Consider the following 22,815-nt stretch of genomic DNA (forward strand, 5'->3'; position numbering starts at 1 on the left):
TGTCTCGTTATACTGCCATTAAGCCTAATTGACCTAATAAAAGTTTGTTTAGTCAGTTTTAATATCAGATGTTGACAAAATAGATTATATATTTTTATACGTTGTATTTAAAGATCTGGTGTCATCTTTAAACATGTATGTTTTGCTTTTTACTTTAAATTAGACAGTAATAAAAATTTCCAAAGAAAGGGTGAAAACCCTCAAATGTTATGAATTGTAGTGCACCCCAAAAAAGACTGTCGTCATGTACCACTCAAATTGTAATTGTTTCCCTATTTGTGTGATTTTTGTTGTTGTTGCACAACCACCCATAGAAACAGTTTTAAGCATCTGAAGAAGGTAAAAACATTTTCTTAAAATGTGTTTTTATGCATTTTATGGGGTGGGGGGTTGGGAGTAACACAGTCACACAAAAGTTCAACATTCTTTGATCAGTTTTATTTTCTTTGCCGTTTCACATATTTTTCTGTCTTAAGAGACACATATGCTGCAGGTGGATGGCATCCTCATAAACATCTCATCTATGCAGAATGTGGCAACCTGATGCCCTCGTCTTCACCGCAAAAACCTGCAGAAAGACAAAGAAGAGACATGAATTGTGTCCTAAAATCAGAGCTCATCAGTTCCTTGTGATTTAACTGTTAGAGCAAGGAACCCGCAAAGCTACGCACTTTTCTCAGTATTGTAGATGAAGTCTGGTTCACCGGAGAAGCCGAGGCAGCTCGCCTGCTTCTTGAAATGCTCCATATCAGACTTGGCCAGGGTCTGTCCTCTGCCTGGAAACCAAATATAGAACATGACTGTAACCACGTTTTGGAAGCAAACCAAAATATTTAGAGCGTTTAATAGATTTCTTCTAACCTAAGAGGTACAGAGAACGAGCACTGAATTGGTCAGGCACGTCTTCATGGGGCAACCGCATGAGCCGAAGGATATTTTTGGCGTTTTTGGTGGTGCTGTTCATCATGAAGACTATGCAGCCATCACAGCTTGGGAGCACGTAGGACTCAGAGGTCCCATTAAAAACTGGATATAAACACAGAGAAAATGTGGACAAGCATGGATGAGAACATAATAAACTGGAATCGTTTTCAATTGAACCATTAATACTCAACAGCCGCTAAATTAGTCAAACCAAAAAGATGAATGACCACATCATCAATGTATATGATTAAAAAAGGGAAATATAGATGAAAAGACTGGGAAAAGATAAATAAAACTGAACTAAATAAGCATTGATAGTAATTGCAAGAACAATCAGATTGTTTTGCTTTTTTAACAGTATCCTGTCTGGCAATGTGGCAATAAGAATTGTTGTCTTATAGCAGTACTGCTATCGCCACAGTGCTCCGCTTGATTTGTATATGTAAATAGTTTTATTATAATTCATGCAGGGATTTTTCTTAAAAAGAAAGGTCAGATTGGGAAACTTACCTGAGAATTTTATGGTGTTGCCCTCAATCTTCCCATCATAGCTGTATCTCATGCAGGTTCCATTCCTGGGAAAAATATTGGAGGCAAAACGGAACCTTGAAAAGCACTCTTCATAGGCATTTAATGTTCAGTAGAATGCTGTTTAAAAAGCTTTTGAGTTCACATAAAACTGGGACAACTTTTGAAGGTGCAGTGCCCTTTTTCACGAAGAATCCTGAGACTAAAAGCTCTCAGTGGCGTAATTTTAGGAAAAATCTTAGAATTGCCTAAATACTTTTCTCAGAGTTTTACCTCGGTAAAACTCTGAGAAGAGTTACTGCCCACCCCAATCCCTTAGATCAGCTGCTGCCCTAAACCTAAACTGAAGCTCAGAGTTGAAAGAGCAATTGCTGCTCCTACATTATGGAATAAATCACCATTGAGTATCAGACAGGCCTCCTCTTTTCCTGTTTTTAAATTGCTTTTAAAAATGCACTTTTATTTCCTGGCTTTTAAGTAATAGTAATTAGTAATAGTAATAGTAATAGTAATAGTAATATCATCTTTATTGTCATTGAAACATACATTGAAACATACATTACAAACATACATTACAACAAAATTTGTTCTCTGCTTTTAACCCATCCCCTTGGGGAGCAGTGGGCTGCCACTGTGCGCCGCCCGGGGAGCAATTGGGGGTTAAGGGTCTTGCTCAGGGACCCAGAGTGGAAGCTTGTGGGAGTTGATAAACATCCACATAAACATCCATACAATTATTAAAACGTTGATAATACTTTATCATCTCCATAGGGGGGAATTAATTCGTTTAAGCGGCCTGATGGGTTTAGGGGCGGCTCTAGGAACGTCATTTTTTGGACACTTATGTACAGCGGCAGTTTTTTAAATGTTGTGTAGTTTTAAATGTCGTGTAGCTGAGAAGTACGGTTTTAAAACAAGAAAGTCAATGTTTTGTGCATGGTAGTTTCTCCGCTTACCTGTGTAAGTTACATTGCTCACATGTGTAAAGGGGTTCAGGAATTACAGCCTTTTGAAGTTCAGGTGACCACGTGTTTTCCAAAGTGGCCATTTAGACTTCCAAACGGCCCCGTTTGACTGGTCAGGTTAAATATTACCTTCACAGAGACACCAGGATTTTGTTTGTGCTCCAAAGGGTTGAAGAACTGCCTCTAATTTAATTCGGGTTAAGGGCTTTGTTTGGCTCTGACCGGCTGACTGTCTCACTCTGCTTCTCCTGATTAGTTGCAAGTAGCTGAACCTGCGCAGCGGCATGACCCAGGACCCTCCTCAGCTGTCGGTCAGAAATACGGATCGGGTTTGTTTGTGACGGACGACTGAGCGAAATGCATAAATTTCTGAAAACCAGACGAGGCAGACAGGTTGTCAGACGTAAGAAGTGTAAAACGGAGCCGTTAATATTTCGAAAAATGAAGGAGGGGAGGGCCGGGGCTGTCTGGATGCATGAACGGATCCAGCTTGGATCGCTGCGCAGCACATTTAGCAGCGAACGGACGGAGCACACAAGGACGGTAGCAAGTGTGAAGCCGCCTTCATTGAGCCCCCTTGCCTAGGTTCTGATCAAGTTCAAGTTTCTGGATTTCTGTGTGTCGCCTTGCCCCTGTCGTACTCCTCCTCTGGCTTTTCTGTTTTTCTGGACATCTGTTTCCTGACCCCAATCTTTGCCAAGCCCTTTGGACTGTCTGTCTTTACCTTCCTGCTTCGTGGACCGGGTACCTGCCTCAGCCTGTCTGCCGGTCGTCTCCTGCTGTGAGCAGTCCTGCTCAATTCTTAGTCATTGCCTGCCTTGACCAACGCTTTATTATCTTCAACAAACCTTTTGAGGGCAGCACTGTGTCTGGCTCAGCTAGGTAACACCACAAAGGAAGGACTGCGTGCTTAAATAAAAATACCTCATTGGATTTTCTCTTCCTTTGCTTATTATATGCATTATTTCGCTCTCAAATGTTGTGTTTTGCGATGTGCTAGATGTGTATTTGTATGGTGAACTTACATCCTGTTACTCTGATCCATGAAAACCTGAGTGTTGCCCGCTGGCGAGGCGGTAACGTTCGCCCAGGAGCTGTCGGTGATCTTCAGGATGGATTTATGAAACTGTTGATCCGTGTAGCCCACAAGAAAATGCCTTCGTCCGTACAACTGCAAACAAACAGGAAGAAGGTTACTTTGCAGAGTAACATACGAGGAATTTAACTCTGGATGGTACAATTCACTTATTTATACGATCATACAACAACACAATCTGCAGTATAGAAAGCACGAATGAACACATAAACAAAGTGGACAGACTGAGACAATAACACAATGACGGAAATAAGCAGAGAGCAAAGGTTACAGGAGTAAATTAAAACCATTATTGTTATTATAATGCACATGTCAGGGGTGGAAGTAATGCACAGTTGCATAAACAAGCCTTCATAGAGAACCTTGGATTTATTTAGAGATAACTGGCTTTATCTTGGCCAGGTCTCCCTTGCAAAAGAGATTTTTAATCTCAATGGGTATTACCTGGTTAAATAAAGGATAATTAAAAAAATAGAAAATAAATAAATCTTAAAAATTTGTGTTTTTTTATTGTTGATGATGGCGAAAACATTTTTGATTAGCTGCTTAACAAAGGAAAAGTTTATATATAGGAACAATAATTTGGAAGTGTGTAGTTTAGCATTTGACAACCCCCCCCCCCCCAAAAAAAAAAAATCCTGCCAAGACAAATGTTTCAAGGGGAGCTAATACCAATCGCATGACGAGATTGTAAGAATGTTGAGACTAAATCAGTAGTGATAAAACTGTGAGTAGGGACACAAGACAGAAGCTTCTTCTATCAGAGACAACATCAAGGCCTGGCAAAAAAAAAAAAACAACTTGTGGGAAGATGTCTTTTGTCCTGATGAAACCAAACTTGAATAGTTGGGCTGTAATTCTCAGTGGTGTTTTGACGCTAAAATGCATTTCAAGTCAACAAAAGAACACCCTACCCTTTGTGAAATATGATATTGGCATCATTAAGATCTGTGATTACTTTTCTCCAGACAGAACTGAGGTTGTTTTCAAGGTGATTGAAGTTATGAATCCTTCCAAATAATACTCCAATGTTGGCCCTAAACCTTTAATTTTGCGCTACAAAGCTGTAGATGAAGAGGGATTTCATTCTGTACACCAGTGACTTCAAGCATCCGTCCAATTCGCAACAGAATGACTTTCTGAGAAAGACACAAGACTTCAGAACGACCTAGCAACAAGTCCAGAACTAAATTTGATAGAAAATTTATGAGAATTGGTCAGAAGAAGGCTGTGGACAGGAGATGTCTTCAAAATCTGAGAAATTTGGTGATTTGTTTTTGAACGCCAGAGTGGGCAACTCTAGATTTGCTAAGCCGATTGACTTCAATTACCATAGAAATAAAGTCAGAATTGAGTCAAAGGAGGTTTAACAAAATTTTAGTTTATGGTGTGTGTGCACCATAAACTTATTGAACCTTCTTTACTTATTTTTTTCCCCATTTAAACAGATTTGTTTGTTTTTTCAGGACATCCGTCTCATTTAACGTATTTTAACTGGGGTGTTGTCATTTTTAAGAAACATTGTATATTTGGTTTTCAAGAAGATTTCCACGACACTCAGTGACCAGAATAAGATCTAAAAGCCTTTCACACAAATTTTGTTATTGTATCAAACAAAAATACAAGACCGTCCCATGGAAAGGGAAACTTAATACAGCCACAACAATAAAGGCATATATTATTGTTGCTTTAGGAGCCGAATGAGTGAATCCAGAATAAATATGAGCATTAGTTCAAATGCCTGCTCAAAATGACAGGGAACACATGAGAGAAGGTCTTTACCACGGACGGGTCAGCCAGAGAGACGGGTGAAACCAGTGGCTGGCATTCTTCAGATGTCTGAGCTGAGCTGCTCAGAAGCAGCGAAGCAAAGAGCAAAGCGCTGAGCCACAGGTTCATGACGATGCTTCAGAGGGAATCTGTTGGAAAAGGACAAGTCTGAAACAATAACCCTCCCTTTACGGACACTCATCCTGTGGGCTGCATGCATTTTATACAACCTGATGACGTAACAAGTCTGTGGACTTTACAGCTGTTGTGTAAGAAGATTTTTTTGAACCAGTTTTTCCTTTTATCAGTCATCAAAAAATAAAGAAAGCTTTGAGACATTGTGCAATGCCAAGCCAACTTTATTTATAAGCACTTTAAAAACAGCAAAGCTGATCAAAAGTCTGAGCAAAAATCAACAGCATACACGATAAACACATAAATAAGTTACAATCAGCTAGAGTAAAATACAATATTAAACAGGTAAGAACAATGTTGGGTTTGTGTATAAATCAATTGCCTTTTTATTTCAGACTTTTGAAACCAAAAGTTCAAATGAACTGACTGCATGTAACGTATCAGGGGCCCTTGAGGCATTTTGCAATGACAATGTTGGATTTGTGTGTCAATCAAATGCTTTATTTGTCTGACTTTTGAAACCAAACACTCAAACTAACTGATTGCATGTAATGTATCGGCTGCCTTTGTATCGAGTTGGAACCAGCACAGACATTGATTTCTGGAAAAGAAGTCAAACTCCACAAGAACTTTTCAGGAGAATTTGCACAAGGAATTTCCTGTGTCCTTTTTCGTCTAACGGCTACAAAATTCAGATCTAACGAGGGTTTGTTTAGGAGCAGAAGTGAATTCATTATTTGTGCATGGGTATTGAGTATCAGGTCACATGTGATTAGCTTTAATGTCAATATATGCTGGAAAACTTCCTCCGTTGGGTTAGGAGTAAACAGTTTATGACCACTGAAGCAACAAGGCGCTATCAACAAGTGTTGATGCTTTATTTTCTCCAATTTCTCCAATGTGACATCAATAAAGCCTATCTTATCTTATCTTATATTTTGTTGGAGAGATAAAAATAAATGGATAAAGTGTTTAACTGGCAATGGTGGCACACTATAATTCACTATCCTGGGTAGCAACCAGCATGTCACTTCTACTTCTGCATTACCAAAGTAGCTAAAAGTGTTGGCCTGGATTTTACCATATTTAAAGAAGAACAAAGGCAAGAGAAGCTGCTAGTTATCACAAATCCATCTGCTGTGAGTTCTGGCGGTGAGATTATCGCAGGTCTGTATCCGACCCTTACCGACCCAATAAAATCGGCCTTGAAATTTTGAAGAAAAATGTTTGCGTTTGGTTCCATAAAATGATTTTTTCTCATGATTTTTTAATGAGAAGGATTGCATTTAAACAGTACTTTTCTGACCATACTGACCACTCAATGCACTTTACAAAGCCACATTCATACACTTAACTCCAAGTTGCAGATCACTAGGCAACTTGGAGTTAAGTGCCTTGCTCAGCAGCACATCGTGAAAGAAGGAAGTTGGAATTGTACCCACAATCTTCCAATTGCAAGACAACTACTCCACGCACTGATCCACTGACTCCCTTTATGAAGATGTTCATTTACAGATAAGACACCAGGTGTCTCATGCAGAAATGATTTCTCAAGTTTGGTTATCTTACAAACCTTTCATTGCTAGATACAACGTTAATATCTGACACACTTGTAAGAGCAGTTCTTCTTTCTAGCAATCTGGCTGGATTTATTAGTTCTCCAAAAACCTAAAAACCCCAGGTCCAGAGTTTAACACACCTCTCTGCAGCTTCAGCGCTGTTACCCACCCATTACCCTATCAAGACAGTGTCTCACCCACAGCCAAAATGAAATAGATTATAACTGATCTAAAAGGAGCAAATCATGACAATCAGATGCAAATACATACAACTTAACTTGAAAAATAAAAAAAAGTGGTTTACTGAATGTAAAGTCTCTCTCTTTAAAGACCTTGTTAGTTAATGAAATGATTTCTGATAATCAGACTGATTTATTTTGTCTCACAGAAACTTGGCTGCTAAAGGACGTTAGTATAAATGAGTTTTAATCATTAAAATTTTGACATTCCTAGAAATATGGGATGAGAAAAAAAGAATAGCAACCATCTTTCAGTCTGATTTATGAATTAGTTCATGCTAGGCCAATTAACAGCTGTAATTAATTGTGATTTTCATGTGATTTTATCTTATTTTTGTTATTTTAATGGTTTCATTGTTTTTTTTGTGTGTGTCACTTTATGATTGCTCTATCTGTTAAAGGCTTTTAATAAATATAATTTACTTACAATTCTTTAAACCTCTTAATCAATCACTTAATCTGAATGGCATAAAATTGACCTCTGGCAAAGTGGAAAAAAACCCTTGGTGTTATTTTTGACCAGGAAATGTCATTTAAATCCCATATTAAACAGGTTTCCAGGTCTAAACTTTCAGCTGATCCAAAATTCTGCAGCAAGAGTTCAGATGAAAATTAACAAGAGGGATCACATTTCTCCAATTTTAGCTTTCTTTCATTGGCTTCCTGTTAAATCAAGAATAGAACTTAAAACTCCTCTTCTCTCATATAAAGCCCTTAATAATCAAGCTCTATCATATATCAGAGATATGATTACCCCTCATGTTCCTAACAGAGCACTTCGCTCTCAGACTGCAGGTCTGCTGGTGGTTCCTAGAGTCTCTAAAAGTAGAATGGGAGGCAGTACTTTTACAAATCAATAACCTGTGATACACTTGATTTTAATAATGTAACTATTTCTCCAGGATATAATTAGACTTGAATCGGTAACTTGGGAAGCTAGACACTTTAGCGGACAACGACCGGAAATGACGTGTCGGAAGGCATCCTGGTAGCGTTAACATTAGTTTGAGGACACCTAAGTTACACAAACACCATTAAATCGACTTTAATCTTCCCTAATGCTGTACTAATGTTTGTAGCGCTATGGAAACGATGGCGAAGCTAAACGAACACCAGCATTAGGTTTATAACAAACCGTAGCTACGTTTAGAAGGTTACCCGGGAAGTAAATAGCGCTAATGCTAGCGGACATTCTGTACTAATTAAAAAAGACTTTTAAGCTAAATTTGGTCGTAATGAGCGGACCGGACAACACAAACATTAATGTCCCATCGGTGTCCAGCCGTGGGGAAACTGTCTCAAGTGGTCTCCGCTCAACTTCCTGCAAAAACACGCTTCCAGCTTGAGCACATGTTCGTTCATGGGTCTCTCCAGTGCAGGAAAAAGATAAATCCGAGGTTGCTTGGTGCATAGCAGTGTTGGCACCCTCTGCTGTGATGGGCAGTCCCCTGGGGGAGGGAGTGACTCTGTTGCTTCTCATAGCAGAGACAGTCTCATGTTATTGTGCTCCCAACTTAGTCAAACTTCATTACACCTGGCTTATTGCACAAGTACTGTACGACTTTTAGAAGGGAGATGTTTCTGTGCTGCACAAATTAGTCTGGTTTTGATGTGAAATGTGCAATTCAAACCCAGAATAAACACAAAAGACCATAGAAATATGGTGGCTGAAGCTAGTAAGACTGAGACAGGTCCTGTACTGACACGGGCTGAAAAACCACTCATAGTAGACAAAGGGATTTGTGCCATAAGGTAAATAAAAAATAAAGAGACCTTGTAGACATGTCTGGTGGTATAAAACATTTGGCAAAAATTACTACATTTGGAGGGGAAAACTGCGAAACTTGCAAAAAAAAACCCCAAAATTTTGACCCAAATCATCTGTTTTAAAGACAATTGGACTAAATGCTGTCTCTTGTTTGTCTCATTAAACAGGCATTTAGCAACTAGAATAACTCTGGTTATCCTAATTGACCTAATGAAAGTTTAGTTTAGTCAGTTTTAATATCAGATGGTTACAAAATACATTATACATTTTTTATATGTTGTATTTAAAGATCTGGTGTCAACTATATACATGCATGTTTTGCTTTTTACTTTAAATTAGACATTAATAAATATTTGCAAGGAAAAAAAGGAATTTGGTACTGGTTGAAAACACAAAATACCACTCAAATAAATTGTAATGGCTTCCTTCTTTGTGTTTTTTTTTTTTTTTTGCACAATCACCCATACAAACAGTTTTAAGCATCTGAAGAAGGTAGATTTATTTTTTTAAAATGTGTTTTTATGCATTTTATGTGGTGGTGGGGGGGTTGGGAGTAACACAGTCACACAAAAGTTCAACATTCTTTGATCAGTTTTATTTTCTTTGCCGTTTTTCTTAAAACCACACACAAAGACACATATGCTGCAGGTGGATGGCATCCTCGTAAACATCTCATCTACGAAGAATGTGGCAACCTGAAGCCCTCGTCTTCACCGCAGAAACCTGCAGAAAGACAAAGAAGAGACATGAATTGTGTCCTAAAATCCGAGCTCATCAGTTCCTTGTGATTCATGTGTTAGATCAGGGAACCCGCAAAACTACGCACTTTTCTCAGTATTGTAGATGAAGTCTGGTTCACCGGAGAAGCCGAGGCAGCTCGCCTGCTTCTTGAAATGCTGCATATCAGACTCGGCCAGGGTCTGTCCTCTGCCTGGAAACCAAATATAGAACATGACGGTAACCACGTTTTGGAAGCAAACCAAAATATTTAGAGCGTTTAATAGATTTCTTCTAACCTAAGAGGTACAGAGAACGAGCACTGAATTCATCAGGCACGTCTTCATGGGGCAACCGCATGAGCCGGAGGATATGTTTGGCGTTTTTGGTGGTGCTGTTTATCATGTAGACCATGCAGCCGTCACAGCTTGGGAGCGCGTGAAACTCAGAGGTCATGTTAAAAGCTGGGTAAAAACACAGGAAAGAAAAGAGAAAAACATGAATAATGACATAACCAATTGAAATAGCTTCTATTTGAACCATTAATACTCAACGGCTGCTAAATTAGTCAAACCAAACAGCTGAATGAACCACACCATGAATGTATATGATTCAAAAAGGGAAATATGGATGAAATGTTTGGAAAAAGATAAATAAAACTGAACTAAATAAGCATTGTTAGGACATATAAGAACAATTAGATTTTTCTTAAAAGGGAATATAACAACAACAATCTATCCGGCTATCTCAGATCTGATTGGGAAACTTACCTGAGAGTTTCATGGTGTTGCCCGCTATGGTCACAGTAACGTTGTATCTCACGCAGGTTCCATTACTGGGAAAAATGTGGGAGGGGAAAAAGGACCATGAGAAGCAGTTTTAAGAGTCATTTAATGTTCCCTAGAATCAGTGGTGGTTCTAGATCAAATTTAGCAGGGGGGCCAGGGTGGGGCCAGTGTTTTTTCACAGGGGCACAAAACAAAAGATTGGGGGAAAAAAACTAAGCAGGTCAACATTTCGTCGTTTAATATATTAAGTAAGCCAAAGAGCCAATTGTGGCTCTGGCACTGCAGGTTGCAGACCCCTGATCTTTTCTAAATACAGTGGGAGCTTAACATGAAACAGCTTAATTTTTAATTATTGTTATTTCTGTATATTTATTGTTATATTATTATTGGGTAAAACCATAAATGTAAAAAATACAACTGATCCGAATGACCAGTCAGTCACGGTATCTTTGTCAGCATTTATCTTCCTAAGAAATTTAATATCATGTCTTTAGTACAGGGCAAACTCTGATGCATTTCCACTTTGGCTAAAGAGTCCTTAGCAATTAGACCTTTTCTGCCTCTCCTGATTAGTCGTGAGTAGCTGCACCAGCGTCACCCCTGTGGCACACAATGAGTCTCATTCAACACATCTGTTCACGTGCCTTTGAATTCTGGGGCTCTACAGGCACCTGTTGCCAGATTATCTGAAAGCCTTGTGTGAGTAAGTGGTCAGCATTCTTTATTGATCCGTCTTGCCTAGTTTCTGATCAAGTTCAAGTTTCTGGATTTCTGCGTCTTGTATTGCCCCTGTCGGACACCTCACTGGCTTTCTGTTTTTCTGGACATTCGCCTGGACTGTTTCCTGCTTATTATATCCATTATTTCCGTCTGAAATGTTGTGTTTTGCTTTTCTTTTTCTGTACTAGAGGTGTATTCGTATGGAGAACTTACATCCTGTTCCTCTCTTCCATGACAACCTCAGTGTTGCCCGCCGGCGACTCTGTGACTTTCACCCAGGAGCTGTCGGTGATCTTCAGCATGGGTTTAAGAAACTTTTGATCTGTGTAGCCCGCAAGAAAATGCTTTTGTCCGTACAACTGCACACAAACAGGAAGGAGGTTACTTTGCAGACCCTTGCGTTAAACATATGAATCAGCTTTATTTATCAACTATGTGTACACATATGAGGCATTTAAAAATGAAATGTACAATGTCCTTACTTATACAATATTACAATAAAACAATAATGTATTAATAACAATTTACTATATTATTTTCAATTTTAACAATATATTCTGCAGTATAGAAAGCCAAATGACGCGTAAACAAAGTGGACAGACTGACACAACAACACAATGGCGGAAATAAGTAGAACGCAAAGGTTAAAGGAGTAAATTATTAACATTATTGTTATTATTATGGACATCTCAGGGGTGGAAGTGATGCACAGCTGCATAACCAAGCCTCCATAGAACACTTTGGATTTATTTGGAGATAACAGGCTTTATCTTAGATATATGTTACCTTTCTATTGTTTGACGATAGCAAAATTTTCTTTGATTAGCTGCTTAAGGAAACATCTCATATAAAAGGAACTATAATTTTGAAATACATAATTTCAATGAAGGCACATATTATTGTTGCTTTAGGAGCCGAATGAGTGAATCCAGAATAAATATGAACATCAGTTCAAATGCCTGCTAAAAAAAGGGAATATATGAGAGAAGGTCTTTACCACGGACGGGTCAGCCAGAGAGACGGGTGAAACCAGTGGCTGGCATTCTTCAGGTGTCTGAGCTGAGCTGCTCAGAAGCAGCGAAGCAAAGAGGGAAGCGCTGAGCCACAGGTTCATGACGATGCTTCAGAGGGAATCTGTTGGAAAAGGACAAGTCTCAAACAATAACCCTCCCTTTACAGCCACTTATTCTGTGGGCTGCATGTATTTTATACGACCTGATGATGTAACAAGTCTGTGGACTTTCCATCTATTGTGTAAGAAGGGTTTTTCGTACCAGTTTTTCCTTTTAACCGTTATCAAAAAATAAACAAAGTTTTGAGCCAATTTGTAATGCCAATTACAAAATGTACACGTGTGTCAATCAATTGCTTTTTTGTTTGACTTTTGAAACCAAAAGTTCAAACTAGATGATTGCATGTAAAGCCTCAGGGGCCTTTGTATTGAGTTGGATCCAGCACTGTGATTGATTTCTGGATAAGAAGTCAAACTCCACAAGAACTTTTCACCATCCTAGGTAACAACCAGCGTGTCACCGATACTTCTGCAGCACCTCCTTGGCTTACAGCGTTGGTTTGGCTTTTACAATCTGTAAAAAAGAACAATGGCAGTAGAAGCTGCTTGTTATCACAAATCCATCAGCGTTGAGTTCTGCTGGTGAGATTATTTCAGAACTGTATCTGCCTCTTACTGAAAGTCCACTAAAATGAATCTTGAAATTTTCTAATTTGATATTTTATTAACTGGATTAGCTCAGACTGTACACACTAGTGAGAAATGTTTGTTTGGTTCCAAAAAACCCAAAAAACGAAACAAACAGTAACCAGGGAGTATGACAGTGACTCAACAGGGGATTTTAACTCTTTGCTCTCATGTTTTTTTAATCAGAAAGATTTACTTTATTTAGTACTTTTCTAGTCATACTGACACGCCCAGCGGCACATCATCACAGAAAGAAGCTGGAATTCAACCCACAATCTTCCACCTACAAGACAACTACTCCACCCACAGAGCCACAGTTTACGAACACGTTCATTCACAGATGAGACACACCAGGGGTCTCCTGCAGAAAGGATTTCTCAAGCTTGGTTATCTTACAAACCTTATGATAATAAATGTTTCATTGTTAGATTAAAAAGTAAATACCTCACACACTGTAAGATATACACTGAAGGAGTTGTAAGAGCAGCTCTTCTATCTAGTTATCTGGCCAGATTTATTAATGCTGACAACCCTGGGTCCAGACCAGGAAGCAGAGCTCTAGTTTAACCGCAGGAGAGGAGGCTAATAACTAAAAGATCTCTCACCCAATCTTGTTTTTTTAGAGACTCTAGGAACCACCAGTAGACCTGCAGTATGAGAGTGAAGTGCAATTTGTGGACTTCCTGATAGTAAAGAATTACAATAGTCCAGCCTTGAAGTAACAAATGCATGGACTAGTTTTTCAGCATCACTCCTGGACAGAATATTTCTAGGTGTGGCAATATACCAGAGGTGAAAAAAGGGAAACACAGGAAATCTGTTTAATATGGGATTTAACTGACCTGGTCAAATATAACACGTTTTTACTCGATTATCAGACGTCAATTGAATGCCATCCAGATGTTTGAGAATTTCAAATATTATTGATATTGATAATGATAATTTTGCCAATCAAGAAGCAAAAATCTTTCATAGTCACCACCTGTGCTAGTCCTTCCTCTCCTTCACTGTGCAGCTCCTATACCGCACTGTTATCCTGAGACACAATATACTATTTATACAAAGTTCTTTTTAACAGCTCAGTGAAAGGTCCTGTCCATTTCAGTTTCCTGAGAAAGAATAGCTGTTTGCCTTTTTCATCAGGTGGGGGGTGTTTACAGACCAGGAGAGGTCGGAGGAGATGTGAATGCCCAGGAACTTTATGCTTTTCACACGCTCCACTAGCTCCCCCTATATGAAGAGTGGAGCATGTTCAGTCTTCCTGGACCTCCTGTCGTCCATTATTACCTCCTTGGTTTTGCTGGTTCAAAATGTGTTTTTATGCATTTTATGTGGTGGGGGGGTTGGGAGTAAAACAATCACACAAAGGTTCAATAGTCTTTGATCAGTTTTATTTTCTTTGCCGTTTCACATATTTTTCTGTCTTAAAACCACACACAAAGACAAATATGCTGCAGGTGGATGGCATCCTCGTAAACATCTCATCTACGAAGAATGTGGCAACCTGAAGCCCTCGTCTTCACCGCAAAATCCTGCAGAAAGACAAAGAAGAGACATGAATTGTGTCCTGAAATCCGAGCTCATCAGTTCCTTGTGATTTAACTGTTAGAGCAAGGAACCCGCAAAGCTACGCACTTTTCTCAGTATTGTAGATGAAGTCTGGTTCACCGGAGAAGCCGAGGCAGCTCGCCTGCTTCTTGAAATGCTCCATATCAGACTCGGCCAGGGTCTGTCCTCTGCCTGGAAACCAAATATAGAACATGACGGTAACCATGTTTTAGAAGCAAACCAAAAACATTTGAGCCTTTAACAGATTTCTTCTAACCTAAGAGGTACAGAGAACGAGCACTGAATTGGTCAGGCACGTCTTCATGGGGCATCTGCAATAGCTGAAGGAAGTTTTTGGCGTTTTTGATGGTGCTGTTTATCATGAAGACCATGCAGCCGTCACAACTTGGGAGCACGTGGGACTCAGAGGTCATGTTATAAACTGGGTAAAAACACAGGAAAGAAAAGAGTAAAACATGAATAATGACATAACCAACTGAAATAACTTTTATTTGAACCATTAATACTCAACAGCAGCTAAATTAGTCAAACCAAACAGCTGAATGAACCACACCATCAATGTATATGATTCAAAAAGGGAACTATGGATGAAAAGTCTGGAAAAAGATAAATAAAACTGAACTAAATAAGCATTGTTAGGAAATATAAGAACAATTAGATCTTCTAATCTGTCCAGTTATCTCAGATCTGATAGGGAAACTTACATGAGGCTTTCATGGTGTTGCCCTCTATCGTCACAGTAATGCTGTATCTCAAGCAGGTTCCATTACTGGGAAAATGTGGGAGGGGAAAAAGGACCTTGAGAAGCAGTTTTCAGAGTCATTTAATGTTCCCTAGAATGCTGTTTAAAAAGCTTTTAAGTTCATGTGAAATTGGGACAACTGTTAAATGTGCAGATAATCAGACTAAGATCCCCGCTGTCAAACCTAAATTATTGAGAATAAATGTAATCAAAGCGTCTGAGCATCTAAAGGTGAAGTCCAAGTCCAGACCACTCATTGTTTGCAGAGTGGGTGGTGTGGGCGGACACTGAGAAGTAGGGGATTATGTCCTTGACCAGTTTGTGGACACCTTTGTGTACAACAACAGTTTGATTAAACATTGGGTAGCTGAGAAGTGCAGTTTTAAAACAAGAAAATCAATATTTTATTTACTTGTGTATGCACAGGGGTGAAGGAAAATGACATTGCTCACATGTGTAAAGTGGTAAAATACCTACTTATACCAGTGATTGGGGTCTTAGTTTGCTGCATAAGTGTGTTTTGAAGGATTCAGGAATTACAGCCTTTAGAAGTTCAGGTGTCCAAGAATTTTACAGACTTCCAAAATGTCCCCTTCTGACTGGTCAGGTTAAATATTCAGAGCATTGCCCTCACAGAGACACCAATACTTTGTATGTGCTCCAAATGGTTGAAGAACTGCATCTAATTTAATTTGGGTATGCATTTCACAGGTGTCTTTAGTTTTTTTTTTTTAATCTGTGTTTGGGGGGGAGGGGGGGGGGTGTTAATACAACCAAAAAATTGTTTGACTCTAGTTGGGTGACTGTGGATGCATTCAAAGTATTCTAATTATACCCCCTAGTTCCTGTGGTTTGACTTTTCATGGGTCCAACAGTAAGAACACTATTGTGGGGAGGAGAGGGGCTTTGGACTGCTTTGCCGATTTCAGATTTCAGACAGCCTTTAACTCATCCGTCATTACCTGACGGAAACACACATGGATGATGCGAGTCTAATTTTGGCCTACAGCCTTCTGAAAAAGAACTGCAAAACAGATAAGTTAGACAAACATCCAGAGATCTTTATTTATTGTTTTATTTCTTATGTTTTCCCAATGAAACGTATGCAGAACCTTCTAGATCCAACAGTAACCGGTCCAATTGCTTGCTATTGTCTTCTTAAAGAGAGTTGACATACTGCCGATGATTTTGATTAATTTATTTTAATAGTTTAATTTTTTATAAGGTCTTGTTTTTAGCAGAAAATGGTGCATACACAATATATGCAAAATAAACGATGTGTACAATATAAACAAATAATCAGTGTTTAATTTTCAAGGTTAACACATGTATATATTAACCATATTTCATCACGTCACAGCTGGGGATTTCATTGCTTCCTTTGATTTAAAACGTTGCTGTTACACTGTTGCACTATCTATCGTATCTTATTTGTTGTTGACAACAAAGGCGGAGATGGCTAAATGCCTTTTATCCTCGTAGATGACCATCAAGTCATAATATGTGAAAGGATAAATGGTGCTACTTACAAACGCGCGCTCTCTCCTGACATTTTTGTTAATTTCCGTGAGGTGGGCTGTGCTTGTACGTCATGCCATGCAAAGGATTGTGGGATTCCTTATAGCTTCTTACACCAAGTAAAGGACATCATGCTAAAGGAATGAAGCATACGCATCCTTTTCTACCTCCTTCCTTACAGACTGCAATATCCGGACAGCACCTAAGGCAAACTCTGATGCATTTCCACTTTGGCTAAAGAGTCCTTACCAATTAGACCTTCTCTGCCCCTCCTGATTAGTCGTGAGTAGCTGCACCAGCGTCACCCCTGTGGCACACAGTGAGTCTCATTCAACACATCTGTTCACATGCCTTTGAATTCTGGGGCTCTACAGGCACCTGTTGCCAGATTATCTGAAAGCCTTGTGTGAGTAAGTGGTCAGCATTCCTTATTGATCCGTCTTGCCTAGTTTCTGATCAAGTTCAAGTTTCTGGATTTCTGCGTCTTGTATTGCCACTGTCGGACACCTCACTGGCTTTCTGTTTTTCTGGACATTCGCCTGGACTGTTTCCTGCTTATTATATCCATTATTTCCGTCTGAAATGTTGTGTTTTGCTTTTCTTTTTCTGTACTAGAGGTGTATTCGTATGGAGAACTTACATTTTGTTCCTCTCTTGCATGACAACCTGAGTGTTGCCCGCCGGCGACTCTGTGACGTTCACCCAGGTGCTGTCGATCATCTTCAGCATGGGTTTATGAAGCTGTTGATCTGTGTAGCCCACAAGAAAATGCTTTACTCCGTACAACTGCACACAAACAGGAAGAAGGTTACTTTGCAGAGACTTGCATAAAACATATGAATCAGCTTTATTTGTCAGCTATGTGTACACATATGAGGAATTTAAAAATTAAATGTACAATGTAAGATAAGATAAGATAAGATAAGCTTTATTGATCTCACAGTGGAGAAATTCACTTGTCCCATCGGCTCAATAGTCAAAAGTCAGAAGAAGGTGTCAAAGTAGGTAAGTACAATCAGTTAGATACAGTTATACAGCTATATACAATATACAATTCTGTACACTCCTATGTATAAATATGTTATTGCACATATCTTATTATACAGTTTATACAGGATTATTGCACAGGCTTATTGCACGGCTTATAGCACCTTGTTTAAATAGCTTATTGCACATAAGTTATTACAGTTATTGTTGCAGCTATGGTGCATGGTTGCAGTCGCTACTCTAATAGTTACACTTATATGTCCTTACTTATACAATATTACAACACAACAATAATGTATTAATAACAATTTACTATATTATTTTCAATTTTAACAATATATTCTGCAGTATAGAAAGCCAAATGACGCGTAAACAAAGTGGACAGACTGAGACAATAACACAATGGTGGAAATAAGTAGAACGCAAAGGTTAAAGGAGTAAATTATTAACATTATTGTTATTATTATGGACATCTCAGGGGTGGAAGTGATGCACAGCTTCATAACCAAGCCTCCATAGAACACTTTGGATTTATTTAGAGATAACAGGCTTTTTCTTAAATATATGTTACCTTTTTATTGTTTGACGATGGCAAAATTTTCTTTGATTAGTTGCTTAAGGAAACATGTCATATAAAAGGAACTATAATTTTGAAATACATAATTTATTTCTGTTGTTTCTAACCATTTGAACCACCCCCCCCCCCAAAAGAAATCCCACTAAGGCAAATGTTTCAAAGGGAACTAATACCAAGCGCATGACTAGATTTTAAGAATGTTTTATTTGTATTGTTTTTTGGGAAAAAAAGCTAAGATTCTAGTTAAATCAATATTGATAAAACTGTGAGTAGGGACACAATACAGAAGCTTCTTCTATCAGAGAGAACATCAAGGCCTGGCAAAAAAAAAAAAAAAAAAAAAAAACCTTGTGGGAAGATGTCTTTTGTCCTGATGAAACCAAACTTGCATAGTTGGGCTGTAATTCTCAGTGGTGTTTTGATGCTAAAATGCATTTCAAGTCAACAAAAGAACACCCTACCCTTTGTGAAATATGATAGTGGCGTCATCATGATCTGGGATTACTTTTTTCCAGACAGAACTGAGGTTGTTTTCAAGGTGATTGAAGTAATGAATCCTTCCAAATAATACTCCAATGTTGGCCCTAAACCGTTAATTTTGCGCTACAAAGCTGTAGATGAAGAGGGATTTCATTCTGTACACCAGTGACTTCAAGCATCCGTCCAATCCACAACAGAATGACTTTCTGAGAAAGACACAAGACTTCAGAACGACCCAGCAACAAGTCCAGAAGTAAATGTGATAGAAAATTTATGACAAGTGGTCAGAAGAAGGCTGTGGAAAAGAGATGTCCTCAAAGTCAGAGAGATTTACTGATTTGTTTTTGAAAGTTAGATAGGGCAACTCTAGATTTGCTAAGCCGATTAACTTCAATTACAATAGAATTAAGGTCAGAATTGAATCAAAGGAGGTTCAACTAAATCTTAGTTTATGTGTGCATATGTGTGCATATGGTATGTGTGCATACCTATGCAATCAGCTTAGTGAACCTTCTTTATTTATTTTTTTTCCATTTCAACAGATTTGTTTGTTTTTTCAGGACATCCGTCTCATTTAACGTATTTTAACTGCGGTTTTGTCATTTTTAAGAGACATTGTATATCTGGTTTTCAAGAAGATTTCCACGACACTCAGTGACCAGAATTAGATCTAAAAACCTTTCACACAAATTTTGTTATTGTATCAAACAAAAATACAAGACCGTCCCATGGAAAGGGAAACTTAATACAGCCACAACAATAAAGGCATGTATTATCGTTGCTTTAGGAGCCAAATGAGTAAATCCAGAATAAATATGAGCATTAGTTGAAATGCCTGCTCAAAATGACAGGGAATATATGAGAGAAGGTCTTTACCACGGACGGGTCAGCCAGAGAGACGGGTGAAACCAGTGGCTGGCATTCTTCAGGTGTCTGAGCTGAGCTGCTCAGAAGCAGCGAAGCAAAGAGCAAAGCGCTGAGCCACAGGTTCATGACGATGCTTCAGAGGGAATCTGTTGGAAAAGGACAAATCTCAATTAATAACCCTCCCTTTATGACCACTTATCCTGTGGGCTGCATGTATTTTAAACAACCTGATGATGTAACAAGTCTGTGGACTTTACAGCTGTTGTGTAAGAAGAGTGTTTTGAACCAGTTTTTCCTTTTAACCGTTATCAAAAAATAAACAAAGTTTTGAGCCATTTTCTAATGACAAATACAAAATGGACACGTGTATCCATGAATTGCTTTTTTGTTTGACTTTTGAAACCAAAAGTTCAAACTAGATGATTGCATGTAAAGCCTCAGGGGCCTTTGTATGGAGTTGGATCCAGCACTGTGATTGATTTCTGGATAAGAAGTCAAACTCCACAAGAACATTTCACCATCCTAGGTAACAACCAGCGTGTCACTGATACTTCTGCAGCACCTCCTTGGCTTAAAGCGTTGGCTTGGCTTTTACAATTTGTAAAAAAGAACAAAGGCAGAAGAAGCTTCTTGTTATCACAAATCCATCAGCGTTGAGTTCTGCTGGTGAGATTATTTCAGAACTGTATCTGAAAGTCCACTAAAATGAATCTTGAGATTTTTCTAATTTGATATTTTATTAACTGGATTAGCTCAGACTGCACACACTAGTGAGAAATGTTTGTTTGGTTCCAAAAAAAAAAACATAAAACGAAACAAACAGTAACCAGGGAGTATGCCAATGACTCAACAGAAGATTTTAACTCTTTGCTCTCATGTTTTTTTAATCAGAAAGATTTAGTTTATTCAATACTTTTCTAGTCATACTGACACGCCCAGCGGCACATCATCACAGAAAGAAGCTGGAATTCAACCCACAATCTTCCACCTACAAGACAACTACTCCACCCACTGAGCACCAGTTTATGAAGATTCACAGATGAGACACACCAGGTGTCTCCTGCAGAAAGGATTTCTCAAGCTTGGTTATCTTACAGACCTTATGATAATAAATGTTTCATTGTTAGATTAAAAAGTAAATACCTCACGCACTGTAAGATATACACTGAAGGAGTTGTAAGAGCAGCTCTTCTATCTAGTTATCTGGCCAGATTTATTAATGCTGACAACCCTGGGTCCAAACCAGGAAGCAGAGCTGTAGTTTAACTGCAGGAAATCCAAACTGGTCATGAAGGCTCTAGACAGCAATGCTGCAGGACCTTCCAACAGGGTCCGGTTCTATTTTCTACGTGATAAATATCAGCTGCATTTTCCATTTGTTTAGACCAAGGGTCTAAACAAATGTCCGGAGACAAAACTGTCTCTTTGGACTTCTGCAATGACTTCTGCAATGACTTTTTAATAACCGACTAATAATTCTTAACAGCCAAAGGATGTTTTATACAGATCTAATAACAAGTGTGTTTTTTTAGCAGTTTTTCATATAACAATTGTGTTGAATTTTCAAATACAGTACCAGTAAACTATTTTTCTTTAACCTTGCCTGTAAGCTGAATCCTCGCAGTATTTGTGTGTTCACAAACACATGAGAATCCATGTTGTATTGCTCTCGCTTCAACTGCTTTCTGAACCACAAACAATCACGTTGCAGTATTATGGTTAAAGGCGGAGCATACAGCTGTGATGATAGCAAGAGCTCCCAAGTCCACGGCCAAACCAACACAAACATGGCAGTGCAGGAGGATGCACGCGTAGCTGCTGCTGTCACATCTGTTTTGTCAGAATCCAGGATTTCATCGATGAACGAAGAACCACAGTCGTTTCTCATGACTCCTGCAGCGTACTTTTTTATTTGTTGGTGACAGTCCCAGATGGATAATGTGCAGAACAGAGAGTGCTACACATTACCAATTTTTCTTGTCATAGGTCTGGAAACTATTTTCTTCTTTTCCATAATTTTCCCCAAATTTTCAGTGGTGTTTTGACGCCAAAATGTATTTCAAGTCAACAATAGAACACCCTACCCTTAGTGAAATATGATAGTGGCATCATCATGATCTGGGATTCCTTGTCTCCAGACAGAACTGAGGTTGTTTTCAAGGTGATTGAAGTTATGAATCCTTCCAAATAATACTCCAATGTTGGCCCTAAACCTTTTAATTTTGCGCTACAAAGCTGCAGATGAAGAGGGATTTAATTCTGTACACCAGTGACTTTAAGCATCCGTCCAATCCGCAACAGAATGACTTTCTGAGAAAGAAACAAGACATCAGAACGACCCAGAAACAAGTCCAGAACTAAATGTGATAGAACATTTATGAGAAGTGTTCAGAAGAAGGCTGTGGACAGGAGATGTCCTCAAAATCTGAGAGATTTAGTGATTTTTTATTTGAACTTAGAGTGGGCAACTCTAGATTTACTAAGCCGATTAACTTCAAGTACAATAGAATTAAAGTCAGAATTGAATCAAAGGAGGTTCAACTAAATTTTAGTTTATGGTTTGTGTGCATACCTATGCAATCAGCTTAGTGAACCTTCTTTACTTATTTTTTTTTTTCATTTAAACAGATTTGTTTGTTTTTTCAGGACATCCGTCTCATTTAAGGTATTTTAACTGGGGTGTTGTTATTTTTAAGAGACATTGTATATCTGGTTTTCTAGAAGATTTCCACAACACTCAGTGACCAGAATTAGACCGAAAAGCCTGTTACACCCATGTTGTCATTTAATCAGAGAAGGTCTTTACCACGGACGGGTCAGCCAGAGAGACGGGTGAAACCAGTGGCTGGCATTCTTCAGGTGTCTGAGCTGAGCTGCTCAGAAGCAGTGAAGCAAAGAGCAAAGCGCTGAGCCACAGGTTCATGACGATGCTTCAGAGGGAATCTGTTGGAAATGGTCAAGTCTCAATTAATAACCCTCCCTTTATGACCACTTATCCTGTGGGCTGCATGCATTTTATACAACCTGATGACGTAACAAGTCTGTGGACTTTCCAGCTGTTGTGTAAGAAGAGTTTTTTGTAACAGTTTTTTCTTTTATCAGTTATCAAAAAATAAAGAAAGCTTTGAGACATTGCGCAATGACAATGCCAAGCCAACTTTATTTAC

The 22,815-nt window shown here is 38.7% G+C and overlaps 1 protein-coding gene across 1 annotated transcript; it reads right to left on the reverse strand.

Annotated features, from left to right (window-relative positions):
- Positions 1–426: 426 nt before the first annotated feature.
- LOC105937794 lies at positions 427–22,586 on the reverse strand. Its single transcript, XM_036145879.1, has 12 exons — positions 22,455–22,586; positions 17,378–17,523; positions 10,472–10,536; positions 10,001–10,165; positions 9,811–9,915; positions 9,680–9,707; positions 5,296–5,422; positions 3,443–3,588; positions 1,435–1,499; positions 862–1,026; positions 672–776; positions 427–568 (listed from the first exon to the last, which is right to left on the reverse strand). The coding sequence occupies exons 1-12, from the start codon at positions 22,569–22,571 to the stop codon at positions 522–524; spliced, it is 1,281 nt and encodes a 426-aa protein (XP_036001772.1). The 5' UTR covers positions 22,572–22,586; the 3' UTR covers positions 427–521.
- Between the last annotated feature and the right edge of the window lie 229 nt (positions 22,587–22,815).

Source organism: Fundulus heteroclitus, chromosome 13 (genome assembly GCF_011125445.2).
Source record: "Fundulus heteroclitus isolate FHET01 chromosome 13, MU-UCD_Fhet_4.1, whole genome shotgun sequence".
Lineage (NCBI taxonomy): Eukaryota > Metazoa > Chordata > Actinopteri > Cyprinodontiformes > Fundulidae > Fundulus > Fundulus heteroclitus.